Raw genomic sequence first — 25,158 nt, forward strand, 5'->3', positions numbered from 1 at the left:
TTTTATTTAATCAATTCAGTAGATAGATTTCATATGAGATAGATAATATGTATTAATTATTTTCACGAATGCATTCTCTTGTATTTTGAATTTGGCAATAATTTCAGTTAGGCTAGATCCAAACTTCCATTTCAGTTTTCATTGGGCTTCAAGTCCTCCAATTATCTCTGTCTAAAGCCCATATAGAATATGAATATTCCGGAGTGTCCAATGTACTGGAAAATGATTTAAACCAAAAAATAGAAAAATCTTCTGAATGCTAGAATCGTCCCTAGTACTATAAAAAAACCTTTCAGAGTGCTCTCAACACCCAGACAAACAAAGCAAAGCATAGAATTAAGGTAGCTCTCTCGTTTTCCTTACTACAGAATATTCTTCTAATCTCGTTTTCCATTCCTGAAAATGTCTGATTTCAAGCTTCTTTGGCCGTCGCAGCAATGTCTTTGATCCTTTCTCTCTTGATGTTTGGGATCCTTTCAAGGACTTCCCTTCTCTTCTTTCTCATTCACCACACTAACTCCAGAAATTTCAGCATTTGTCAACACCCGAATCGACTGGAAGGAAACCCCAGAAGCTCACGTGTTCAAGGCTGATGTGCCAGGGCTTAAGAAAGAAGAAGTGAAAGTTGAGGTTGAAGATGACAGGGTGCTTCAGATAAGCGGAGAGAGGAACATAGAGAAGGAAGACAAGAACGACAAGTGGCATCGCGTGGAACACAGCAGTGGGAAGTTCATGAGAAGGTTCAGGTTGCCTGAGAATGCCAAGATGGATCAGATCAAAGCTATGGAAAATGGGGTGCTTACTGTGACTGATCCAAAGGTGGAAGTTAAAAAGGCTGACGTCAAGGCTGTAGAGATTTCTGGTTAAAAAATTGAACTTGAGTTTCTAAGCCGTCTATTTCCTGCGACAGATTACTCAAAATAACTACTTCAAGAGAAAAAGATGTTTGCGAGTAATGAAGCGAGTGCCTTTTTCTCTGCCAGATGAGAGTATTGTACCCATTGTGTGCAATTAAATACATGTACTACAATGTTTTCGTATGAAGTTTGCGTGGTTCTGAGTTTTGCTTTGTAGAAGCTAAAAAAAATTTTGTTGATACTTAGCTTTCTTCCCTGTTTACAAAATTGTGGATTTTGTATGGAATAGTTACTCATTCATGAAACTTACATTTGCACGATAAATATACAATTGCATGTCATAATGTGCAAAAGCATAAATGAAATATACACGTGCAGGAACAAAAACTCAGAAGTCAAGACTAATTCCTTGGGCTTAACATTTTTCTGATGTTAGTGAACTTGCAATCTATGGCAAAGGCCAAAATCAGAGTTTGGTTTAAGAGTAATAAGCCGATACCAGATGACAGCGCTCAATTCAGCCTATTGGGGCTAAAACATATGCCATTTGCCAATGACAACATTTTGCATTTGCAGGGTCATGTGAGTCATATTGATTAGATGTAGATAGTTGAAACTTTAGAGGAATTTTAACCAAGAATGGCTTGACTTTATTCATTTATTTTCTTAATTCTCTCATGGAATTGTAGAAAGAAGACTTCTTATGGCCTTCATCTAGCATAAGCATTCTTATGGAACTTTTCTATCTATATGCTTACCAAGCTATTGACCATTCCCAAACGTACTTTCCATATATTGGTCACAAGTTTTCCATCCACCCTTTGATTCCCGAAACTTGGTTGACATATCATTGCAACTCATGCACAAATACTTTCCAGGATTGAGTTCCAGCCATAATGGCTCCCAAAACCTCGTATGCCTTTATGAGCTGATACTTCCTCTTGGTGCCCCACTTCACGATTAACCCTCCATCTCTAATAATTTCATTGAAATATTTAGGCAATGATATGTGAAGATGGATAAGGTGAAAGCTTCCATTGAAAATTGAGTTATTACTGTTACTGTTCCTAAGAAGGAAGTGAAGAAACCTGATGTCAAAGCCATCGAGATTTCAGGTTGAAAACTTGAAGGCTTGAATGTTTCGATATATTTTTTCTTTGGATTCAATTATATATTGCTTCACTATATGTCCTAACATTGTTCTTAAATTAGTATTGTAAATTTGTCAATGTAACCTTCCTTTAGTTTTCTCTTCAATCTTCCTTACAGTCAAGTGAGATGGTGTTATTCAGGCCAAGGAAAAACCACCAAGTAAAGTCCTTTAAAACAGTAGAGAACTTGCACTAATAAAACCTTTGCAACAATTATAGAGTTGTTAACTATTTTTGCACAGTGGAAAGAGATGCTACCAAGCTTTGAAAAGAAGTGGCACAGCTGCCAATTGAAGTTCAGAACCATTATTTCTTTTTGGTACATGGGGAATAAAGAAAGCATAAGGGATTAATTTCATCTCTTATAATTAATCTGATGATATATGCTTTACTAAATCATTCAAATAATTGCAGGAAGAACCTCTCACTGTCAGTCAGTCTTCATTATGTTCTCTCCTTTTACATCTTGATTAAAAAAAATTATTATATCACAATTCATATACATTTCTAATACAAAAAATATATATTTATTTGTAAATCCTGTAAATAATTTTTTAATTTATAATTATATCTTTTAATTATTTTTATAAATATTATCGATTCATGTTTAAAATTAAAAAAAATTATACAACTACCCAACAAAGGCAATACAATTATAGTTATAAACCTTGGCAATATGCCGGCAGAAGTAAATGGGCTAGGGGAGGCCCATTTGGGAGCCGAATGAGGAAGAAAATCCAGGTTCCTCAGGAGAAGCCTGGAAGTCCCTTGAGTTTACAAGAAACTTCATCCATCGAGGCCCAAAATTGCTTGCCCCAGAAAGTACATGAATCTTCCTTTCAATCGCTTAAATACCCAGTCCAAATACAAGAAGCGAAGAAAGAGACAGGGAAACACAAGAAGTTGACTCGATTCTCAAAATCCCAATCAACTTAGAAGCAATTCCAAGAAATTGAGAAAGAAAATGTCTCTGATCCCAAGTTTCTTCGGCAACCGGCGAGGCAACAATTTCGATCCATTCTCTGTCGATGTATGGGATCCCTTCAAGAATTTCCCATCACTTTCCCAAGAAAACTCCGCCTTCGTCAGCACTCGTGTTGACTGGAAAGAGACCCCGGAAGCGCATGTGTTCAAGGCCGACCTTCCTGGACTGAAGAAAGAGGAAGTGAAAGTGGAGATCGAAGATGACAGGGTGCTTCAAATCAGCGGGGAGAGGAATGTTGAGAAGGAAGAGAAGAATGATACGTGGCATCGCGTGGAGCGGAGCAGTGGCAAGTTCTCGAGGAGGTTTAGGTTGCCTGAGAATGTGAAGATGGATCAAGTTAAAGCTTCTATGGAAAATGGGGTTCTCACCGTTACTATTCCCAAGGCGGAATTGAAGAAGCCTGATATCAAGACTATTCAGATTTCTGGTTGAAGTTTGAGGTTCTGAACATGAGAAAATCCTAGCAATAGTAATGTTTTAAGGGATTATCGTGAGTTAAATTGGTGTTCGCTGTTAATATTGGAAGTTGTCTCAGTCGATTATGTAATTAAAATGTGGGTTTTTTTTTTTTTTTTGCTAGTATTATAATGTGGTTAAAATGATGCAAGAATGTAATTTGGTAATGAAATTATGAGTTGTTCTTAATTGTGTGATCTGCCTACCTATCTTTTCATAGCAATTAACTGTTGTTTAATGATCTTTTTATGGTAATGTCCTGTCTCAATCTGAAGCAAAGGGAAAGCACATTGAATCAATGTTCATAAACCCAGGATAGAAATTTAAGAAATCAAGGTACTAGCAAATTGTTATGTTGTTTACATGACCTACAAAGGATATTTTATGATTAATTGGAAGCAACTGAATCAGGACCAAAAATTGGCTAATATGGGCAATAAGTGCCTGATTTAGAGCACATTGTTAATAATCAAGAAGTTCAAGGGATGTTTCTTTGTGTGGACTGGAACTGATAAGTGCAAGGGATGTATCTGAACTCTGAAGAAGTTGCTTTCATGATTTGGTCCTCGAAATCCGAAAGAGAACTATCAGTTTCAAAGATAGATTGGAGATTCATTTTGTCTCTAGAAACTATGTTGATAAGCTGTGAAGAAGATAGCCCATGATCTTAATTTTTTTTTTCTTTCTCAGTTTTTCAGCGTCCAATAGGACAGATTCATAGTATCATAATAACATTGTCAAATGCCTATAAGAGCGACGGTAATTCATACACAATCCATGGAAACATGCCATTGGCACATTTTCATGTACATCGTGAATGGATTGGGGCAGCATTTAAGGTGCTTGTGACTTGTGAGACTGGTTAGCCGACTATGACCTCTGCTTGCATCTGAAGCTCTGACAAAGTAGTCAAGGATATCCTACAGTTGTTCCTGTAGCCCTTGCTTCATCAAAGAATCTCTGCATCAAAATGACAAGGCTTTTTTTCCCCCACTCTAAAATAACAATAACATCAACAAGGAAACAAGTCATACATATAAACCTTAGATCTCCCTCTTCTAAGGCCAATGAAATGTGGCTCAACTAGTGGAAGAAAATCTATGTAGCTTCTTCCTCTAACCTCTCCTCTAACCACTCTTCTTTTGCTCCGAATTCTCTAACGAAAAACAAACAAGTGGTACTTTTAACCCCTTCAACACTTGGGCATAAGTTGGTTCTTCCACATGACATAATTCGACAACTTATAAATGAATACATAAATTTTTTATATCAGAAAAATTATTCTTTGATCAGTAAGCATACAAATACCAGCAAAATCTCATAAAGTAATTACCTTTTGGCTTTTGATAAATCAAGCAAGTAAATGTAAGAGGAAAATTCATAATGTTCTAGGCATGCCAGAACGTTTTCTTCAATCAATTCAGTAGATAGATTTCATATGAGAGAGATAATGTGTATCAACTATTTTCATGAATACGTTCTGCTCTATTTTAATTTGGCAATAATTTCAGTTAGGCTAGATCCAAACTTCCACTTCAGTTTTCATTGGGCTTCAAGTCCTCCAATTATCTCTGTTTAAAGCCCATGTAGAATATGAATATTCCGGAGTGTCCTAGACAATGTACTAGAAAATGATTTAAACCAAAAAATAGAAAAATCTTCTGAATGCTAGAATCGTCCTAAGGACTATAAAAAAAACCTTTCAGGGTGCTCTACATACCCGGCCAAACAAAGCAAAGCATAGAAAAATTAAGGTAGCCCTCTCAATTTTCCCGACTACCAAATATTCTTGTAATCTCGTTTTCTATTCCTGAAAATGTCTCTGATTCCAAGCTTCTTTGGCCGCCGCAGCAATGTCTTTGATCCTTTCTCTCTTGATGTTTGGGATCCTTTCAAGGACTTCCCTTTCTCTTCTTCTTCATTGACCACACAAACTCCAGAAACCTCAGCCTTTGTCAACACCCGAATCGACTGGAAGGAAACCGAAGAAGCTCACGTGTTCAAGGCTGATGTTCCAGGGCTTAAGAAAGAAGAAGTGAAAGTTGAGGTTGAAGATGACAGGGTGCTTCAGATAAGCGGAGAGAGGAACATAGAGAAGGAAGACAAGAACGACAAATGGCATCGCGTGGAACGTAGCAGTGGGAAGTTCATGAGGAGGTTCAGATTGCCGGAGAATGCCAAGATGGATCAGATCAAAGCTTCTATGGAAAATGGGGTGCTTACTGTGACTGTTCGAAAAGTGGAAGTTAAAAAGCCTGATGTCAAGGCTGTAGAGATTTCTGGTTAAAAAATTGAACTTGAGTTTTTAAGCCGTCTGTTTCCTGCGACAGATTACTCAAAATAGCTACTTCAAGAGAAAAAAGATGTTTGTGAGTTATGAAGCGAGTGCCTTTATCTCTGCCAGATGAGAGTATTGTACTGGTTGTGTGTAATGTGACTATTATGTTTTTGTATGAACTTTGTGTGGTTGTGAGCTTTGCTATGTAGAAAATGAAAGAAATCTTGTTAGTACATATGTTTAGCCTTCATCACTGTTTTTAAAATTGTGGATTTTGTTTGGAACAGTTAGTCTTTCAAGAAACTTTATATTTGGACAATACATACAATTGCATGTCATAATGTCCATAGGCATAAATGAAATATACATGTGCAGGAGGCCAAAATCAGAGTGTTTGGTTTTGGAGTTATAGCAAGCTGAAACCAAGTGACAGCGCTCCCAGTTCCTTCAATTCAGCGTAATTGGGGCTAAAGCATATGCCATTTGCCAATGACAACATTTAGCATTTGCAGGGTCATGTGAGTCATTGATTGGATGTAGATAGTTGAAACTTTGAAGGAATTTTAACAACTAATGGCTTGATATTCATTTAGGTTGATAAGACACATTTTCTTAATTCACTCATGAAATTATAGAAAAAAGCCTTCTCATGGCCTTCTTTATCTAGCGTAAGCCTTCTTATGGCCTTTTCTTTCTCTATGCTTACCAAGGTATTATCCGTTTCCAAAGCTACTTTGATCCCCGAAACAGGGTTGACATTGCAACTCATGCACAAATACTTTCCAGGGTTGAGTTCCAGCCATAATTGCTCCAAAAACCTCTTGTGGCCTTATGGGCCTATACTTCCTTTTGGGGTGCCCCATTTCACAATTAAGCCTGCATCTCCAATAATTTAATATGTGAAGATGGATAAGGTGAAAGCTCCCATTGAAAATGGAGTTCTTACTGTTACTGTTCTGATGTCAGCCATCGAGATTTCTAGTTGAAAACTTAAAGGCTTGAATGTTTTCATATAGTTTTTCTTTGGATTCAATTATATATTATTTTACTATATATTCTAACATCGTTCTGAAATTAGTATTGTAAATTTGTAAATGTAACCGTCCTTTAGTTTTCTCTTCAATCTTCTTTGCAGTTAAGTGAGATGGTGTTATTCAGGCCAAGGAAAAACCACTACGTAAAGTGCTTTAAAACAGTAAACAACTTGCACTAAATAAAACCTTTGCAACAATTATAGAGTTGTAACTATTTTTGGACAGTGGAAACAGATGCTACCGAGCTTTGAAAAGAAGTGGCACAGCTGCCAATTGAAGTTCAGAACCATTATTTCTGTTTGGTACATGGGAATAAAGAAAGCATAAGGGATTAAATTCATCTCTTGTAATCAATTTGATGATATATGCTTTACTAAATCGTTCAAATAATTGCTGGAAGAACCTCCCTCTGTCAGTGAAAGCTCTGTTTTCTCCTTCAAATTCATGGCATTCTTTCTAACGTTCTCTCCTTCTACATCCAACATTAGTCGTTTTATAGCTTCTTCTATCTTCCCTCTTTCCAAATTATTATTCTCAAGTTCCAGGCCTACTTTCCAAACATGACATATGTACTTTGAGTCCAAGAGTTGGTCTCCTACAAAAGGCCTGCATAGCATTGGTACCCCTTCAGAAATACTCTCAAGAGTAGAATTCCATCCACAATGGCTCCAAAACCCACCCACTGCACTATGCGCCAACACCTTTCTCTGAGGTGCCCATTTCACTATACAACCCCTTTCTCCAACTCTATCTAGGAAATCCTTTGGCAATAACTCAATCCATTCCGACCCACGAACCAAACCAGGCCTAATCACCCACAAGAATGGCAGCTCACTGTTTGCTAGTCCCCAAGCTGTCTCGATTAGTTCTTGCTCATCTATGGTAGCCATGCTACCAAAACTGACGTAGAGAACAGATTTCAGGGCTTGTTTATCAAGCCAAGAAAGGCAGTTGGTTTCTTCCTTGAGTAATGAGCTGGACCTGGTTGCAGCTAATTTGTGAAACGGCCCTACTGGGAAAATTGGAGAAGGGAAGTATTCTTTGATCTTTGACAATACTGCTTCTTCTAGGAAGTCCATTGTGTTCACAATGATGGCTGATGAGCTCTTTGTGGCATGTATCACCTCAGTTCTCAACTTTGACATGGCATCTGTTGGATTTCGTAATATTGATGCAAGCAATTGTTGAAGCTGAAGGATTTGAAGGTCTACCTCTAGTGTTTGGTTTTCAGAAATAGAATCTGTAACAAAGATTGAATAAATGAATTAGATTTGAGAACAATTAGTAGATTGATTTGAGATCATTGAATCGTTAACTATGGCAGCAGAAGGAAAAAAAAAATCATGCCACTATTTTATTGTTGAATAGTCAGTTGTCCCCTATTATGCATTATTCATTCAAACTGAAAGAAAAGTCCCTGGGATAATGCCTTCAGGTTTCTGATATTCTGAAGAAAATCTATTTCTTCTGCATAATTCTATAGAATCTAACTACTAATGAAACATGTAATCACCATAGAACAGCTTGAAGCAGATAGTAAGGCAAGTCGAAAAGCACAAACGTTAATTAATCCAAACAAACCTGGAAAAGAAGTATAACCTTCCTTATCAGGATTGGGAAAGACAGCAAAAACTAGCATCGTGGCAGCAGCACTAGTACGCACACTAATCCCAGGAAGCCTGAGATCATCAGCAACAGATTGAGCAAAGTAACTTAGTGTGTCATAGATGATACCAGCAACATGATCGGTCGAATCTTTCTCATGCAATATTTGATTCATGCATTGCTGAAATGGAGCTAAGCAGTGTTTGTTCAGAGTCAACACGAGATTCGCAAAATCTCCAAGGGAGACATTGGATTCACTTAGCTTGTCTGGTATGGGTCTGAAGGTGAATTCAGGGTGGTTTGAAGGGTTAGGAGAGTTAAATTCAGGGTGAACTATAATGATTGAAAAGCCTTTCGAGTGTAAGATAGTGGCTAGCTGGAGCATAGGGTTTATGTGGCCTTGAAATGGGTATAGGACAAGCACCCAACGGCCTGCCTTCTTTCCTTCTTTCTCCATCAATTGCTCTCCCTGTTGATTCAGCGTTGCAAGTCTCTTGGCTCTGCTGTATCGCGCCTGCAACTCAATAGAAAAAGAAATTAAAGACTCTCAGGCCAATTGAATTCATCCTTTACAAAGAAATTGGCAGAAGATGCTAAAAAAAAAGCCATGGTAATGACTTACGTCAATTCACTTTTGCTTGACAAGTTCGATTTGAGTTCTCTATTGAGTTCTCTATTTTGACTGGAAATGAGGTTCTTGATTAATTTTAAATAGTTTTAAAAAGTGGAAAAAGACTCCCATGCCAATGGAATTCACCCCTTGCAAGAAAGCGGCAGAAGATGGTGGGATAATTTGCATTTAGACGCAAAGTCAACAAACTATGACAAAGACTGAAATAATAATGCAAATTGAGAAAAGTATAGAATGGTCCGAACTTTATTTATTAATATTATTAAAATTTTTTTGCAGGGCTTGCCTCCTTCAGATTTTCCCCTGGATTCGAGTTTTGCAAGTTTTGCCACATAGACAAATATGATTTTTTAAAAATGAAAATTATAATTAAATTTGATAGTTTTAAATACATATAAAAAATATAAAAATAATATAATTTAAAATTTTAATAAAATTATGTATAAAAACTTCAAAATATATTTATATATCAATATAAATTATAATAAAATAATTTTTGTATGTTATATATTAATAAAAATAAATACTATACAAATATAAAAATTATAAATCTAAGAATAGTATTAATAATTTATGCTGACTTTTCTTTTTCTTGACAAGTTCCATTAGAGTTTTTTATATGACCGGAAAACGAGGTTCATAATTTTCGAAAGTTTTAAAAAGTGAAATTTACGATAAAGAGATTCTTTATTTTCAAGAGTTTTAACAAAGTGAAATTTCTTTCACCCTCAAATTTTAAAGAAAAAAGCCAAAGCAACTCACCGTACCATCCACTTCCCCAGAAAATGATAATGATAAACATAATAATATTTGTATAGGTCTAGGGAGACAAGAAAATTTTATGACAAAGAGTGCCATCTTGTCTTTGGTTTGATGGAAAAAGATTGGTTTCACTATTAATTTAATAATTAAAGTGACTTGTCAAAAAATTAAAAAAACAAAAAAAACCAGTTAGGAACACATTTCGAAACGCATTCAAATGCTAAAGTTACTAAAATATAAAAAGTATTATTGAAAATGTGTCAGATGCGTCAGACTCAACAAAGAGATAAACAGAAGATGTATCAGATGAGATAATAATATTTAAATATATATTGAAATAATTCTTTGATATCCAAAAAGTAGCCATGAGGGCTAACAAACAATAAATCATGGGTAGGTTTTGCATACGCATGGTTTCAATCAAGCATGCGCCACCATTTTCATTTTTCAATATCGGAATGTGGACCTGACACTAAAATAAATTCTCTAATCATTCAATATGGATCGAAATTAATGACTGGTTGAATTATTTTCTGCTCCTGATACAATTTTTTTTTTTTTTTTGTGTTTGTGTGCATGAAATAAAATGTGTGAAAACAACCATCTGAAAATCAAAAGAATACAGAAAACACTGATAATTTATTGAAAGTAGGCAGCCATACTCAATTAACTGCAGAAACAACCAAGCATGAGCTATGTAATTAATCAAAATTACAGCAGAATCTGCTTTGTGAACTCGTTCAAGGAGCTCCATGAAGAACCGCCTTGGCTTAAACGAAGCTCTGCTTTCTCCTTCAAATCCATAGCGTTCTTTCTCATCTCCCCTCCCTCCATATCCACCATTAGTCTTTTTATAGCTGCTTCTATATTTCCTCTTTCCAACGTATCCTGCAATTTCAAGCCTATTTTCCAAACTTGACAGATGTAGTTTGAGTTCAAGAATTGGTCTCCAAAGAAAGGCTTGCATAGCATTGGTACCCCTTCACAGATGCTCTCAATGGTTGAATTCCATCCACAGTGACTCCAAAATCCACCCACTGCAGCATGCGCCAACACTTCCTTTTGAGGCACCCATTTCGAAATGTAACCTCTTTCTCCCACACTCTCCTGCAACCCATTTGGCAATGACTCAATCCATTCTGAGCCACGAATCAAACCAGGTCTAACCACCCACAAGAAGGGTTGTTTACTGTCAGCTAGGCCCCAAGCTGTCTCAATTAGTTCTTGCTCATCGATGCTGGCCAAGCTACCAAAGCTTACATAGATGACAGATTTCGGGGCCTGTTTGTTAAGCCAAGAGATGCAGTTAGCATCCTCCGTCCGTAATGAGCTGCAAATGGTTTGAGCTAATTTGTGGAATGGCCCTACGGTGAAAATTGGAGCAGGGAAGTATTCTTTGATCTTTGACAGTACTGCTTGTTCAAGGAAGTCCATTGTGTTCACAATTATAGCTGATGAGCTCTTCACCCCGTTCGTGAATGCAACTCTCACCTCTGTCACCGCATCTGTTGAATTCTGCGATAGTAATGCGCGATTTTGTTGAAGCTGAAGGGATTGAAACTCTGGCACTTCGTTTGCAGAAAAAGAATCTTAACGCAAATTTAAAGAGTTTAGGATCAGTGGATTGAATAGTTTATCATGATTGCAGACAAAAATTATGTATAATTGCTTTGTCGTTGAAATTGGTTATGATTTTGCCATAGAGTGCAAGGTTATTGCCAGACAGAAAGTTCTTGTGATGCCTTCAGGCTTTTGTTATAATAACGTTATAGAAATTATTCCAAGGAATTCTTCGGCAAAATTATATAAATTCTAATTTCCAACTGATAATCATGTATAGAAATTGATGCACTTAGTGACACATGAAAACAAGTATACCTTTCCGATCAAGATGAGGAAGCACAGGATAGAGCAACAATGATGCAGCTACACTTGTACGCACAGATATTCCAGGCAGGCTCAGGTCATCAGCAACAGTTTGAGCACAGTACATGAATGTATCATAGAGGATGCTGGAAATATGATCATGCGAATCTTTCTGATGCATTATCCTTTTCATGCATTCCTGAAATGGTGCTGCACAGTTGTTGTTGACACGCAGCGCAAAATTTGCAAGATCTCTATCTGAGATTTCAGATTCGGTTAGCTTATCTGGTATCGGGATGAAGGTGAATTCGGGGTGGTTTGAAGGGTTAGGAGAGTTCACTTCAGTGTGAACTATAGTAATTGAGAAACCTTGTGAGTGTAAGATAGCAGCTAGCTGAAGCATGGGAGTTATGTGGCCTTGAAATGGGAACATAACAAGCACCAAATGACCAGACTTCTGTAGTTTCTCCATTGCTTTCTCTGTTTCTTCCGACATTTTGGTAAAGTCGATGGTGGGATATTTGCATTTAGAGGGGAAGGCAACAAACTTACAATAAGAGGGGCTGAAATAATAAACAAAGTTGAGAAAAGTATAGAATCCTTTATATAAATGCTTCAGATCTACGGTGAACATGTCCACAGCGGTCCACGTGTCAATACTCCATTGACCTTTTTTTTATTTTTATTTTTTTCTCTTTAAGGGAAGATGTACGAGCAGCGCATGTGATTTTTCAGTTGCCACGTGTCTCCGTTCTATTCGTCATTTTTCTTTTTTTAATTAATAAAATTTTAAAAAGTTATACGATATATATTTGTAAAGAAGTTATTTTTATATGTATTAATTTGTTCCAAAACGATCCCTAGTCCCTACACCTCACACTTCAAGACCCAAATTTGGCTCCGGAACAAAGATGGTAGAAATATCATTTTTCGGTGGCCAAATTTCACAAAAAATCACTGAAAATCCAAAACTTTTGGGTTTTCGAGAATCATGACCTACTTTAAAGCCTTGATTCTCTTATAATATAAAGAATCTGTTCAAAACACTTTGATCATTGGAAAGAACACATTTCATACTATAAAAATAATAAAAAAATTGATTTAATAGTTTAAAATATTTGAAAAGATATCAAGATTTTGAATCAAATCTTTTCTTTCGAATCAAACATCAACAAGGAATCAAGTCATAAACCTTAGATCTCCCTCTTCTAAGGCCAATGAAATGTGGCTCAACTAGTGAAAGAAAATCTATGTAGCTTCTTCCTCTAAACACTCTTCTTTTGCTTCGAATTCTCTAACGAAAAACAAACAAGTGGTACTTTTAACCCCTTCAACACTTGGGCAAAGTTGGTTCTTCCATGTGACATAATTCGACAACTTATAAATGAATACATAAATTTTTTGTATCAGAAAAATTATTCTTTGATCAGTAAGCATACAAATACCAGCAAAACCTCATAAAGTAATTACCTTTTGGCTTTTGATAAATCAAGCAAGCAAATGTACGACTGGAAAATCCATAATGTTCTAGGCATGCCAGAACGTTTTCTTCAATCAATTCAGTAGATAGATTTCATATGAGAGAGATAATGTGTATCAACTATTTTCATGAATACATTCTGTTGTATTTTAATTTGGCAATAATTTCAGTTAGGCTAGATCCAAACTTCCATTTCAGTTTTCATTGGGCTTCAAGTCCTCCAATTGTCTCTGTTTAAAGCCCATATAGAATATGAATATTCCAGAGTGTCCTAGACAATGTACTAGAAAATGATTTAAACCAAAAAATAGAAAAATCTTCTGAATGCTAGAATCGTCCTAAAGACTATAAAAAAACCTTTGAGGGTGCTCAAAATACCCGGCCAAACAAAGCAAAGCATAGAAGTAGCCCTCTCAATTTTCCCGACTACCAAATATTCTTGTAATCTCGTTTTCCATTCCTGAAAATGTCTCTGATTCCAAGCTTCTTTGGCCGCCGCAGCAATATCTTTGATCCTTTCTCTCTTGATGTTTGGGATCCTTTCAAGGACTTCCCTTTCTCTTCTTCTTCATTGACCACACAAACTCCAGAAACCTCAGCCTTTGTCAACACCCGAATCGACTGGAAGGAAACCGAAGAAGCTCACGTGTTCAAGGCTGATGTTCCAGGGCTTAAGAAAGAAGAAGTGAAAGTTGAGGTTGAAGATGACAGGGTGCTTCAGATAAGCGGAGAGAGGAACATAGAGAAGGAAGACAAGAACGACAAGTGGCATCGCGTGGAACGTAGCAGTGGGAAGTTCATGAGGAGGTTCAGATTGCCGGAGAATGCCAAGACGGATCAGATCAAAGCTTCTATGGAAAATGGGGTGCTTACTGTGACTGTTCGAAAAGTGGAAGTTAAAAAGCCTGATGTCAAGGCTGTAGAGATTTCTGGTTAAAAAATTGAACTTGAGTTTTTAAGCCGTCTGTCTCCTGCGACAGATTACTCAAAATAACTACTTCAAGAGAAAAAAGATGTTTGTGAGTTATGAAGCGAGTGCCTTTATCTCTGCCAGATGAGAGTATTGTACTGGTTGTGTGTAATGTGACTATTATGTTTTTGTATGAACTTTGTGTAGTTGTGAGCTTTGCTATGTAGAAAATGAAAGAAATCTTGTTAGTACATATGTTTAGCCTTCATCACTGTTTTTAAAATTGTGGATTTTGTTTGGAACAGTTAGTCTTTCAAGAAACTTTAGATTTGGACAATACATACAATTGCATGTCATAATATCCATAGGCAAAAATGAAATATACATGTGCAGGAGGCCAAAATCAGAGTGTTTGGTTTTGGAGTTACAGCAAGCTGAAACCAAGTGACAGCACTCCCAGTTCCTTCAATTCAGCGTAATTGGGGCTAAAGCATATGCCATTTGCCAATGACAACATTTAGCATTTGCAGGGTCATGTGAGTCATTGATTGGATGTAGATAGTTGAAACTTTGAAGGAATTTTAACAACTAATGGCTTGATATTCATTTAGGTTGATAAGATACATTTTCTTAATTCACTCATGGAATTGTAGAAAAAAACCTTCTCATGGCCTTCTTTATCTAGCGTAATCCTTCTTATGGCCTTTTCTTTCTCTATGCTTACCAAGGTATTATCCATTTCCAAAGCTACTTTGATCCCCGAAACAGGGTTGACATTGCAACTCATGCACAAATACTCTCCAGGGTTGAGTTCCAGCCATAATTGCTCCAAAAACCTCTTATGGCCTTATGGGCCTATACTTCCTTTTGGGGTGCCCCATTTCACAATTAAGCCTGCATCTCCAATAATTTAATATGTGAAGATGGATAAGGTGAAAGCTTCCATTGAAAATGGAGTTCGTACTGTTACTGTTCTGATGTCAAAGCCATCGAGATTTCTGGTTGAAAACTTAAAGGCTTGAATGTTTTCGTATACTTTTTCTTTTGATTCAATTATATATTACTTTACTATATATTCTAACATCGTTCTGAAATTAGTATTGTAAATTTGTAAATGTAACCGTCCTTTAGTTTTCTCTTCAATCTTCTTTGCAGTTTAAGTGAGATGGTGTTATTCAGGCCGAGGAAAAACCACTAAGTAAAGTGCTTTAAAACAGTAAACAACTTGCACTGAAAAAAACCTTTGCAACAATTATAGAGTTGTAACTATTTTTGCACAGTGGAAACAGATGCTACCGAGCTTTGAAAAGAAGTGGCACAGCTGCCAATTGAAGTTCAGAACCATTACTTCTGTTTGGTACATGGGAATAAAGAAAGCATAAGGGATTAAATTCATCTCTTGTAATCAATCAGATGATATATGCTTTACTAAATCGTTCAAATAATATTACAAGGTTTTGTTTACTAAAGAACAATGTTTTAATAAAACTGCCAATGTCTCCTCCGCCAACCAATTCAAAGATGAGGGGCGCAGATGCCATACCATAAACTGAACTGAAAGTACAAGGATCTTAGTTTCATGCCTTTTAATCAAACTGATGATATCTGCTTTGTTAACTCATTGAAAGAACAGCATGAAGAACCACCTTCCTGTAGACAAAGAGCTGCTTTCTCCTTCAAATCCATGGCATTCTTTCTCATCTCCTCTCCCTCCATATCCACCATTAGTCTTTTTATAGCTCCTTCAAAATTTCCTCTTTCCAACTTATCCTCCAATTTCAAGCCTATTTTCCAAACATGACAGATGTAGTTTGAGTTCAAGAATCGGTCTCCAAAGAAAGGCTTGCATGGCATTGGTACCCCTTCACAAATGCTCTCAACGGTTGAATTCCATCCACAGTGACTCCAAAATCCACCCACTGCAGCATGCGCTAGCACTTCCTTTTGAGGTGCCCATTTCGAAATGTAACCTCTTTCTCCCACACTCTCCTGCAACCCATTTGGCAATGACCCAATCCATTATGAGCCGCGAATCAAACCAGGTTTAACCACCCACAAGAAGGGTTGTTTACTGTTAGCTAGCCCCCAAGCTGTCTCAAATAGTTCTTGCTCATCGATGCTGGCATGTTCGATTCGAATGAAAGCTATAGCATTTAGAAACAGATCATAGTAATTGTTAGGAAGAGTGGGGTTCAACCCCATTGGTTTTGCCAATTAAAAGGCCTAAAGTCCTTTTTTGTTTTTGACCTAAGAGAGTCCTACTTATATAAAATCTTAAACAATAAAAAGGGGCTGTGTAATAGAGAAACAAAAGGTAGTGGCGCTAAACCAAGAGAAAGAAAAAATGCCAGGAAAAATAAAGAGAAAAGAGAGAAAAGAGAGTTGGTTGAACCGAAATTGATTCGTGGTTTAATTGAGTTGAAATTTTATCAACAAGTATATGATTTAGAGTTTTACATTCTGAATGATGAAGATTGGGTTTGAAGTTCCCTAGGAACAAATCCAATGTGTATTTGTTGAGTCACCTATTTAGTGAAATTTCTCTAATTATTTCTCTAGTTGTTAATTAGCTCTAGTTTTAGTTAGAAAAGAATTTTATATATCCATTATTTGATAGTGGAGGTTTTTAGTAGTCCGTGAATTTTTTCCTCTATGTTAGAGGGTTTTTCACGTAAATCTTAGTGTGTTTTATTTTTCTTACGTTGTTGATTGTTGACTACTACTATGGGTTTATTATGATATATTGCTTATGTGTTGTTGTATTTATTGCTTCAAGCCCAACAAGTAGTATCAAAGTAAAGATTATTTTGAGACATTGATACATAAGCAGCCTAAGACAGAAGTAACTTTCGTTTGAGATTATGGAAGGTGATACAAGTTTCATGATAAAATTAACAAAATAAAATCATTCAATTTGGAAACCTATGATGAAAGATTATTTATACTGCAAAGATTTCTATGAGCGAATATTAGGTGATTCGGCTAAAGATGAAAGCTAAAATAAGTTAGGCAGAAAAACATTGGCTACAATAAAAAAATAGATTGATATCAGCGTGTTTCATCATGTAACGCAAAAGATAGATGTCCACACTATTTGAAAAAATTGATAGCATTGTATGAGAAAAAAACATGTATGAATAAAGTTATACTTGTTAAAAAGCTTAAACTTTACAGTATAGAATGAACGATCGATTATAGAAGACTTAAGTGATTTTCAAGATATATTTAATCGAATGACTATCATGAAGCTTAAGATGGATGATGAAATGAATGAGTTGTTTCTTTTTGGTTCATTACTAGACAACTAGAATACTCTAGTTGTAACTGTTCTTAATTCAGCTCATGATTATAAGGTGACATTGAAGATGGTAAATGATAGTATACTTTATGAAAAAGCAAGGCGAAAAGATTTAAATCCTGAGAATTAAGCTCTGGTCATAGAGAATAAGAGTAAAAACATTGACAAAAGTCAAAAATCAAAAGATCGTAGTAAGTCTAAACATAGATCTAAGTTCAGAGATAAAGTGAAGTGCTTTCATTGTAATAAAATTGATCATATAAAATGATATTGCAAAATCTTAAAAAAAAAGAGAAAAAATAAAAAAAGCAAGAGTTTAGATGGTGACAATATTGCAATAGTAAATTCAGATAGTGATTCATTTACTTTGATTTGTATACATAGTAATTGTAATCATATTGGTGATCCTGACATTGAATGTATAGTTGATACAAGAGTGACATCATTATATTCCTAAGAGAAAGTTGTTTATAACTTACAAAGCAGAAGACTTTAGTTGCACTAATATAGGAAACAAGAGCGTGTCGTAGATTGTTGGGATTGGTGATATTATTGTACAAATTATTACGGGCTACATGTTAACTTTGAAGGATATCAGACACATTTCGAATATAAAAATGAACTTACTTGCTATTAATATCCTCGATAAAAATGAATATAAGAGTCAACAAAAGAATGGGCAATGAAAGCTTCTTAAAAGATCTTAGTAGTTGCAAGAGAAAAACTATACTGTACAATGAACAAGACATGGATACAATTGAATGATAACTAGATAAATGCCATTGATGATGATGCTTCAGCAAACTTGTAGCACAAAAGGTTGACACACATGAATGAGAAGGGATTACAAGTTTTGGCAAAACAGTCTCTTATTCCCTTGATCAAAGGTATGTCTCTCGATTTATATGATCATTATTTGTCTGGTAAGCATTGTAGCATTTTTTTCATAAAAGTTATTAGAAAAAATATATTAAAATTGATTTATTCTGACATATGTAGTCTCATTGAGGTTGAGTCATTATGTGGTAATAGATTTTTATTACTTTTATTAATGATGCTTCACGTAAGATTTGGATGTATAAGTTAAAAAATAAAAACCAGGTATTATAGTATTTTCAATAATTTTATGACATTATGGAAAGGATCATAGGATCGCCCTTAAAATGTATTCGGACTGATAATGATAAGAAATACACATCCAAAAACTTTGAAAAATACTATTCAAAATATGAGATCAAGTATGAAATGACAGAATTTGGAACACTACAGCATAATATTATAGCTAAAAGGATGAATTGTACCATTATGAAACAACTTAGATGTATGTTAAAGATGACAAAATTATCAAAGTTATTCAGAGGTGAAGGAGTCAACACAGCTTATTATTTGCTTAATAGATCATTATTAGTTCATTTGAGTTTTGACATTTTAAAAAGAGTGTGGATAGGAAAAGATGCTTCATACTTTCACTTGAAAATTTTTAAGTGTAAAGCATTCATGTATGTATCAAAAGAGCAGAGGTCAAAGCTTAATAGTAAAGTCACACAATGTATGTGTAGGATATAGTGATGAGAAATTAGTTACAGAGTATAAGATCCAATGAAAAAAAGACAATCAGAAGCATAGACGTGATCTTTCATGAAAAAAAATTATAGCAAACCTCGAAAAAAATAAGAAGACTACATAGGTTACTGTTGAGTGTGATGTTTCAACACTAACAGGGGTTGCACAAGAAAAAAGTCATAAATGGTAGAAATGAGAAAAAAATAGAACTTAAGAATATGAATAAGTCAGTCACAGTTAGTGATGAGCCAAATGTAATTAGTTTTGAACAAGAGGAGTAATCCTCTTTACCTTAGAATGTTAAGCAGAGTAAGCAATCTTTTTCACTAGAAAGTGTTGAGTAAGAGGAGCTACCTTCGATATTAGATGGTATAGAGTCTTTGTCTAAGAGATCTACTAGAGAGCACAAGCTATCTACTAAGTATCGAAGTTTAGATTTTATTTTAGTTATTAATGAGAGAGAGCCAGATAGCTTTTAAGATGTATAAGCTATTACAGATAGATAGTATTGGTTAAAAGTAATGAAAGAAGAGATAGTCATTATGAAGAATGATACATATGATCTTGTTAAATTTTTGAAAAGAAGGAGGCTGTTAAAGAATAAATAGATGTTCAAGTTAAAAAAAAATGGTAACAAACTAGTGAGGTAAAAAGCTTAATTGGTGGTGAAAGGTTTTGCTTAAAAACTAGACATCAATTTTGATTAGATATTCTTTTCAATTATGAAAATGAGTTCTATTCCAGCGATACTAGGATTAATAGCCAGTTTGAATCGTGATTTTGAGCAACTTGATGTCAAAATTACATTTTTGCATGGTGACTTACAGGAGAATATTTATATGGATCAACTTGAGGGTTTTGAAGTGAAAAAAAAAGCACTTAGTTTGGAAACTAAAAAAAAAAACTTGTATTATTTGAAACAAGCTCCGTGATAGTGGTACAAAAAATTTTATTCTTTTATGGTAAGTTACAACTATAAAAGAATGGCAGCAGATCCTTATGTGTATGTCAAAAAAAATTTTGATGATAATTTCATTATTCTTTTATTATATGTTAATGATATATTGATTGTGGGACAAGATGCTGGTATGGTCTGCAGGTTAAAAGAACAATTGTCTAAGTCCTTTAACATGAATGATTTAGGTCTAGTAAAGTAAATTCTCGATATGAACATTATCCGGGATAAGAGAGTTAGAAAGCTGTGGTTGTCACTAAAAAAACATGTTGAATGGGTGCTTAGTAGATTCAACATGCAACATGCTAAATCAGTTAACAGTTCATTTATCAACCATTTTCATCCAAGTAAGAAATCTTATCTGGTGACTAAGAAAGAGCAACTAACTATGTCTAGTATTCCTTATCATTCTGTAATCAATTCTTTAATGTATCTTATGGTTTGTACACGACCTGACATTGCTCATGCAGTTGGTGTAATGAACAGATTTTTTTCTAATCAAGAAAAAGTTCATTGAGAAGTAGTGAAATGAATTTGTAGATATTTGAGAGGCACTTCAAATATGTGCTTGAGTTATGGAGTTTCACAATTAGTTCTAAAAGGATTTACTAATACTGATATGATAGGTAATCTTAATGGTAAAAATCTGCTTCAAAGTATCTATTCACTTTCACAAGAAGAGCTATTTCTTGGCAATCTAAGTTACAGAAGTGTATTATTTTATCAACTATAGAAGCTGAGTATATTACAGCAACCGAAGTAGGTAAAGAAATGCTTCAGATGAAATATATTTTTTTAAATTAGGATTAAATTAGAAAGAGTATGTGATATTTTATGATAGTCATAGTGTTTTAGATTTGAGTAAAAATGTCATGTACCATGCTTAAATGAAACACATTGATGTTAGATATCATTGGTTGCGTTTGATGATTGAAGAATAACAAATGATATTAAAGAAAGTCCATACTAATGAAAATATAGTAGATATGTTAACTAAAATACTTTTCAGAAAAAAGTTTGAGCTTTGCAATAACTTGATCAAAATTGGTTCTTTGGCCAAGATAAGTTATAAATAAAACTGATATGATGATGAATTTTCTTTCAATGGGATTGAAGGGGGAGATTGCTAGGAAGAATTGAGTCTAGCCCCATTGGTTTTGGCCAATTAAAAGGAAGTCTTTTTTTATTTTTGACCTAAGAAAGTCATACTTATATAAATCCTTAAACAATAATAAAAAAAAGGGTTGTATAATAAAGAAATAGAAGGTGGTGGCATCGAAACCAAGAGAAAGAAAAAAATAAAAAAAATAAAAAGAAAAAAGAAAAGAAAGAGTTGGTTAAACGAAAGTTGATCCGTGATCCGATTGAACTGAAATTTTATCAACATATTTATGATTTAAAGTTTTACATTCTGAATGGTGAAGATCGGGTTTAAAGCTCTCTAGAAATAAATCTGAGGTATATTTGTTGAATCACCTATTTGGTGGATTTATTTAATTATCTCTTTAATTATTGATTAGTTTTAATTTTAGTTAGAGAAAAATTTTATATATCTATTATTTGATAATAAAATTTTTTTGATGGTTTATGATTTTTTTTTTATACTGAAAGATTTTCAATATAAATCTTGATATACTTTATTTTTTTATATTATTGATTATTAATTATTATTTATTATTATAAATTTATTATAATATATTACCTTTACGTTATTATATTTATTAATTCAAGTACAACAGTTATAACTTATTCACTTTTGCTTAACAAGTTCAATTCGAGTCCTCTTATTTGACTGAAAACGAGGTTTTTGGTTAATTTTAAATAGTTTTAAAAAATGAAAAAGACTCTCGTGCCAATGAAATTCATCCTCTGCAAGAAATTGGTAGAAGATGGTGGGATATTTGCATTTAGAAGCAAAGTCAACAAACTATGACAGCGACTGAAATAATAATGCATATTGAGAAAAGTATAGAATTTTATATTAAGGGGCCTAACTTTATTTAATATCATTACCAATTTTTTGGAGGACTTGCCTCCCATAGATTCTCCCCTATTTGCATTCAAGTTTTACAAGTTTTGTCCGGGACAAAGACAAATTTGATTTTTTTTTCAATTGAAAATTATAGCTAAATTAGATAATTTTAGATATATTAAAAAATAAAATAAAATAATTTAAAATTTTATTAAAAATTATGTATAAAAAAATTAAAAATAATTTATATATCAATATATAAATTATGATAGGATAATTTTTATATTTTATAAATATTAATAAAAAAATAAATATTATATAAATACAAAATAATCAAAATTAAGTATATTTTTAATAACTTATGCCAACTCACTTCTTATTGACAAGTTCGATTAGGGTTTTCTATTTTGACCGGAAAAGGAGGTTCTTAATTTCCAAAAGCTTTAAAAAGTGAACTTTATGATAAAAAGATTCTTTATTTTCACAAGTTCTAACAAAGTGAAATTTCTTTCGCCCTCTGAATTTTAAAGACAAAGCCAAAACCACTCACCATACCATCTACTTGGCCAGAAAAAAGGCAAGGATAAACATATTAATATTTGTATAGGTCTAGGGAGAAAAGAAAATTTTATGAAAAAGACTGCCATGTTTTCTTGGGTTTGATGGAAAAAGATTGGTTTCACTATTAATTTAATAATTAAAGCGACTTGTCAAAAAAAAAAAAAAAAACAGTTAGGAACACATTTCGAAACACATTCAAATGCTAAAGTTACTAAAATATAAAAAGTATACTGAAAATGTATCGGATGCGTCAGACTCAACAAAGAGATAAAACAGAAAATGTATCAGATGAGATAATAATATTTAAATATATATTGAAAGAATAGCTGATATCCAACTAGTAGCCAAGAGGGCCGACAAACAATAAATCATGGTTGGTTTTGCATAATGCACGGTTGCAATCAAGGATGCACCACCATTACTTTGGTTGGTCGTTCATTTTCATTTCTCAATGTCTGAATGTGGACCTGACACTAAAATAATTTTTGAAATCATCCAATATGGATCGGAATTAATGACTGGTAGAATTATTTCCTGCTCCTGATACTTTTTTTTTGTGTGTTTGAGTGAGTGAATTTGTGGGTTAATGCAATGTAAAATGTGTGAAAACAACCATCTGAAAATCAAAAGAATACGCAGAACACTGATAATTTATTGAATGTAGGCAGCCATACTCAATTAACTGCAGAAATAACCAAGCATGAGCTATGTAATTAATCAAAATTACAACAGAATCTGCTTTGTGAACTCGTTCAAAGAGCCCCATGAAGAACCGCCTTGGCTTAAACAAAGCTCTGCTTTCTCCTTCAAATCCATAGCGTTCTTTCTCATCTCCTCTCCCTCCATATACATCATTAGTCTTTTTATAGCTCCTTCAATATTTCCTCTTTCCAACTTATCCTGCAATTTCAAGCCTATTTTCCAAACATGACAGATGTAATTTGAGTTCAAGAATTGGTCTCCAAAGAAAGGCTTGCATAGCATTGGTACCCCTTCACAAATGCTCTCGATGGTTGAATTCCATCCACAGTGACTCCAAAATCCACCCACTGCAGCATGCGCCAACACTTCCTTTTGAGGCGCCCATTTCGAAATGTAACCTCTTTCTCCCACACTCTCCTGCAACCCATTTGGCAATGACTCAATCCATTCGGAGCCACGAATCAAACCAGGTCTAACCACCCACAAGAAGGGTTGTTTACTGTTAGCTAGCCCCCAAGCTGTCTCAATAGTTCTTGCTCATCGATGCTGGCCAAGCTACCAAAGCTTACATAGATGACAGATTTCGGGGCCTGTTTGTTAAGCCAAGAGATGCAGTTAGCATCCTCCGTTCGTAGTGAGCTGCAAATGGTTGGAGCTAATTTGTGAAATGGCCCTATGGTGAAAATTGGAGCAGGGAAGTATTCTTTGATCTTTGACAGTGCTGCTCGTTCAAGGAAGTCCATTGTGCTCACAATTATAGCTGATGAGCTCTTCTCCGCGTTATTGAATGCAACTCTCACCTCTATCAATGCATCCGTTGAATTCTGTGATAGTATCGTACGAATGTGTTGAAGCTGAAGGGATTGAAGCTCTGGCACTTCGTTTGCAGAAAAAGAATCTTAACGCAAATTTAAAGAGTTTAGGATCAGTGGATTGAATAGTTTATCATGATTGCAGACAAAAATTATGTATAATTGCTTTGTCGTTGAAATTGGATATGATTTTTCCATAGAGTGCAAGGTTATTGCCAGACAGAAAGTCCTTGTGATGCCTTCAGGCTTTTGTTATAATAACGTTATAGAAATTATTCCAAGGAATTCTTCCGCAAAATTATATAAATTTTAATTTCCAATTGATAATCATGTATAGAAATTGATGCACTTAGTGACACATGAAAACAAGTATACCTTTCCGATCAAGATGAGGAAGCACAGGATCGAGCAACAATGATGCAGCTACACTTGTACGCACAGATATTCCAGGCAGGCTCAGGTCATCAGCAACAGTTTGAGCACAGTACATGAATGTATCATAGAGGATGCTGGAAAAATGATCATGCGAATCTTTCTGATGCATTATCCTTTTCATGCATTCCTGAAATGGTGCTGCACAGTTGTTGTTGACACGCAGCACAAAATTTGCAAGATCTCTATCTGAGATTTCAGATTCGGTTAGCTTATCTGGTATCGGGATGAAGGTGAATTGGGGTAGTTTGAAGGGTTAGGAGAGTTCACTTCAGGGTGAACTATAGTAATTGAGAAACCTTGCGAGTGTAAGATAGCAGCTAGCTGAAGCATGGGAGTTATGTGGCCTTGAAATGGGAACATAACAAGCACCAAATGACCAGACTTCTGTAGTTTCTCCATTGCTTTCTCTGTTTCTCCCGACATTTTGGTGAAGTCAATGGTGGGATATTTGCATCTGGAGGGGAAGGCAACAAACTTATAATAAAAGGGGCTGAAATAATAAACCAAATTGAGAAAAGTATAGAATCCTTTATATAAATGCTTCAGATCTACGGTGAACATGTCCACAGCGGTCCACCTGTCAATACTCCATTGACCTTTTTTTGTTTTTTATTTTTTTCTCTTTAAGAGAAGATGTACGTGCCGCGCATGTGATTTTTCAGTTGCCACGTGTCTCCGTTCTATTCGTCATTTTTCTTTTTTTAATTAATAAAATTTTAAAAAGTTATACGATATATATTTGTAAAGAAGTTATTTTTATATGTATTAATTTGTTCCAAAACGATGCCTAGTCCTTATGTCACGGATCTAAGGGGGAATCTTGAATCTCACATCGAACATAATAG

The 25,158-nt window shown here is 34.8% G+C and overlaps 5 protein-coding genes and 3 pseudogenes across 8 annotated transcripts; 4 read left to right on the forward strand and 4 right to left on the reverse strand.

Annotated features, from left to right (window-relative positions):
- The first annotated feature begins 409 nt into the window (after window positions 1-409).
- On the forward strand, window positions 410-1,162 carry LOC111302465 (18.5 kDa class I heat shock protein-like; annotated as a pseudogene).
- A 1,708-nt stretch (window positions 1,163-2,870) lies between these two features.
- On the forward strand, window positions 2,871-3,638 carry LOC111301353 (17.3 kDa class I heat shock protein-like). Its single transcript, XM_022896951.2, has one exon. The coding sequence runs from the start codon at window positions 2,973-2,975 to the stop codon at window positions 3,423-3,425; it is 453 nt and encodes a 150-aa protein (XP_022752686.1). The 5' UTR covers window positions 2,871-2,972; the 3' UTR covers window positions 3,426-3,638.
- Window positions 3,639-5,121: 1,483 nt separating this feature from the next.
- On the forward strand, window positions 5,122-5,962 carry LOC111301350 (18.2 kDa class I heat shock protein-like). Its single transcript, XM_022896949.2, has one exon. It carries the CDS (start codon window positions 5,266-5,268, stop codon window positions 5,734-5,736), a length of 471 nt encoding a protein of 156 aa, XP_022752684.2. The 5' UTR covers window positions 5,122-5,265; the 3' UTR covers window positions 5,737-5,962.
- A 948-nt stretch (window positions 5,963-6,910) lies between these two features.
- Window positions 6,911-9,093, reverse strand: LOC111301354 (UDP-glucose iridoid glucosyltransferase-like). Of its 3 annotated transcripts, XM_022896953.2 has the most exons (3): window positions 8,989-9,093; window positions 8,343-8,880; window positions 6,911-8,001 (listed from the first exon to the last, which is right to left on the reverse strand). In XM_022896953.2, exons 2-3 carry the CDS (start codon window positions 8,821-8,823, stop codon window positions 7,112-7,114), a joined length of 1,371 nt encoding a protein of 456 aa, XP_022752688.1. In that variant the 5' UTR covers window positions 8,824-8,880; window positions 8,989-9,093; the 3' UTR covers window positions 6,911-7,111. The 3 variants fall into 3 exon arrangements, with proteins under 3 accessions (XP_022752688.1, XP_022752687.1, XP_022752689.1); XM_022896952.2 differs by lacking the exon at window positions 8,989-9,093 and having other exon boundaries at window positions 8,343-8,970; XM_022896954.2 differs by lacking the exon at window positions 8,989-9,093 and having other exon boundaries at window positions 8,361-8,956.
- Window positions 9,094-10,379: 1,286 nt separating this feature from the next.
- LOC111302137 (UDP-glucose iridoid glucosyltransferase-like) lies at window positions 10,380-12,204 on the reverse strand. The gene is made up of 2 exons (XM_022898077.2): window positions 11,638-12,204; window positions 10,380-11,348 (listed from the first exon to the last, which is right to left on the reverse strand). The coding sequence occupies exons 1-2, from the start codon at window positions 12,119-12,121 to the stop codon at window positions 10,471-10,473; spliced, it is 1,362 nt and encodes a 453-aa protein (XP_022753812.2). The 5' UTR covers window positions 12,122-12,204; the 3' UTR covers window positions 10,380-10,470.
- A 1,261-nt stretch (window positions 12,205-13,465) lies between these two features.
- Window positions 13,466-14,268, forward strand: LOC111301355 (18.2 kDa class I heat shock protein-like). The gene has a single exon (XM_022896955.2). It carries the CDS (start codon window positions 13,572-13,574, stop codon window positions 14,040-14,042), a length of 471 nt encoding a protein of 156 aa, XP_022752690.2. The 5' UTR covers window positions 13,466-13,571; the 3' UTR covers window positions 14,043-14,268.
- Window positions 14,269-15,467: 1,199 nt separating this feature from the next.
- LOC149514773 (UDP-glucose iridoid glucosyltransferase-like) lies at window positions 15,468-16,362 on the reverse strand (annotated as a pseudogene).
- A 6,619-nt stretch (window positions 16,363-22,981) lies between these two features.
- LOC111302138 (UDP-glucose iridoid glucosyltransferase-like) lies at window positions 22,982-24,884 on the reverse strand (annotated as a pseudogene). The gene is made up of 2 exons (XR_016328310.1): window positions 24,254-24,884; window positions 22,982-23,964 (listed from the first exon to the last, which is right to left on the reverse strand). The product of XR_016328310.1 is annotated as a UDP-glucose iridoid glucosyltransferase-like (transcript).
- Between the last annotated feature and the right edge of the window lie 274 nt (window positions 24,885-25,158).

The sequence above is a fragment of the Durio zibethinus genome, chromosome 15 (genome assembly GCF_047325235.1).
Source record: "Durio zibethinus cultivar Kanyao isolate XHJ-2024 chromosome 15, ASM4732523v1, whole genome shotgun sequence".
In the NCBI taxonomy this organism is placed as follows: domain Eukaryota; kingdom Viridiplantae; phylum Streptophyta; class Magnoliopsida; order Malvales; family Malvaceae; genus Durio; species Durio zibethinus.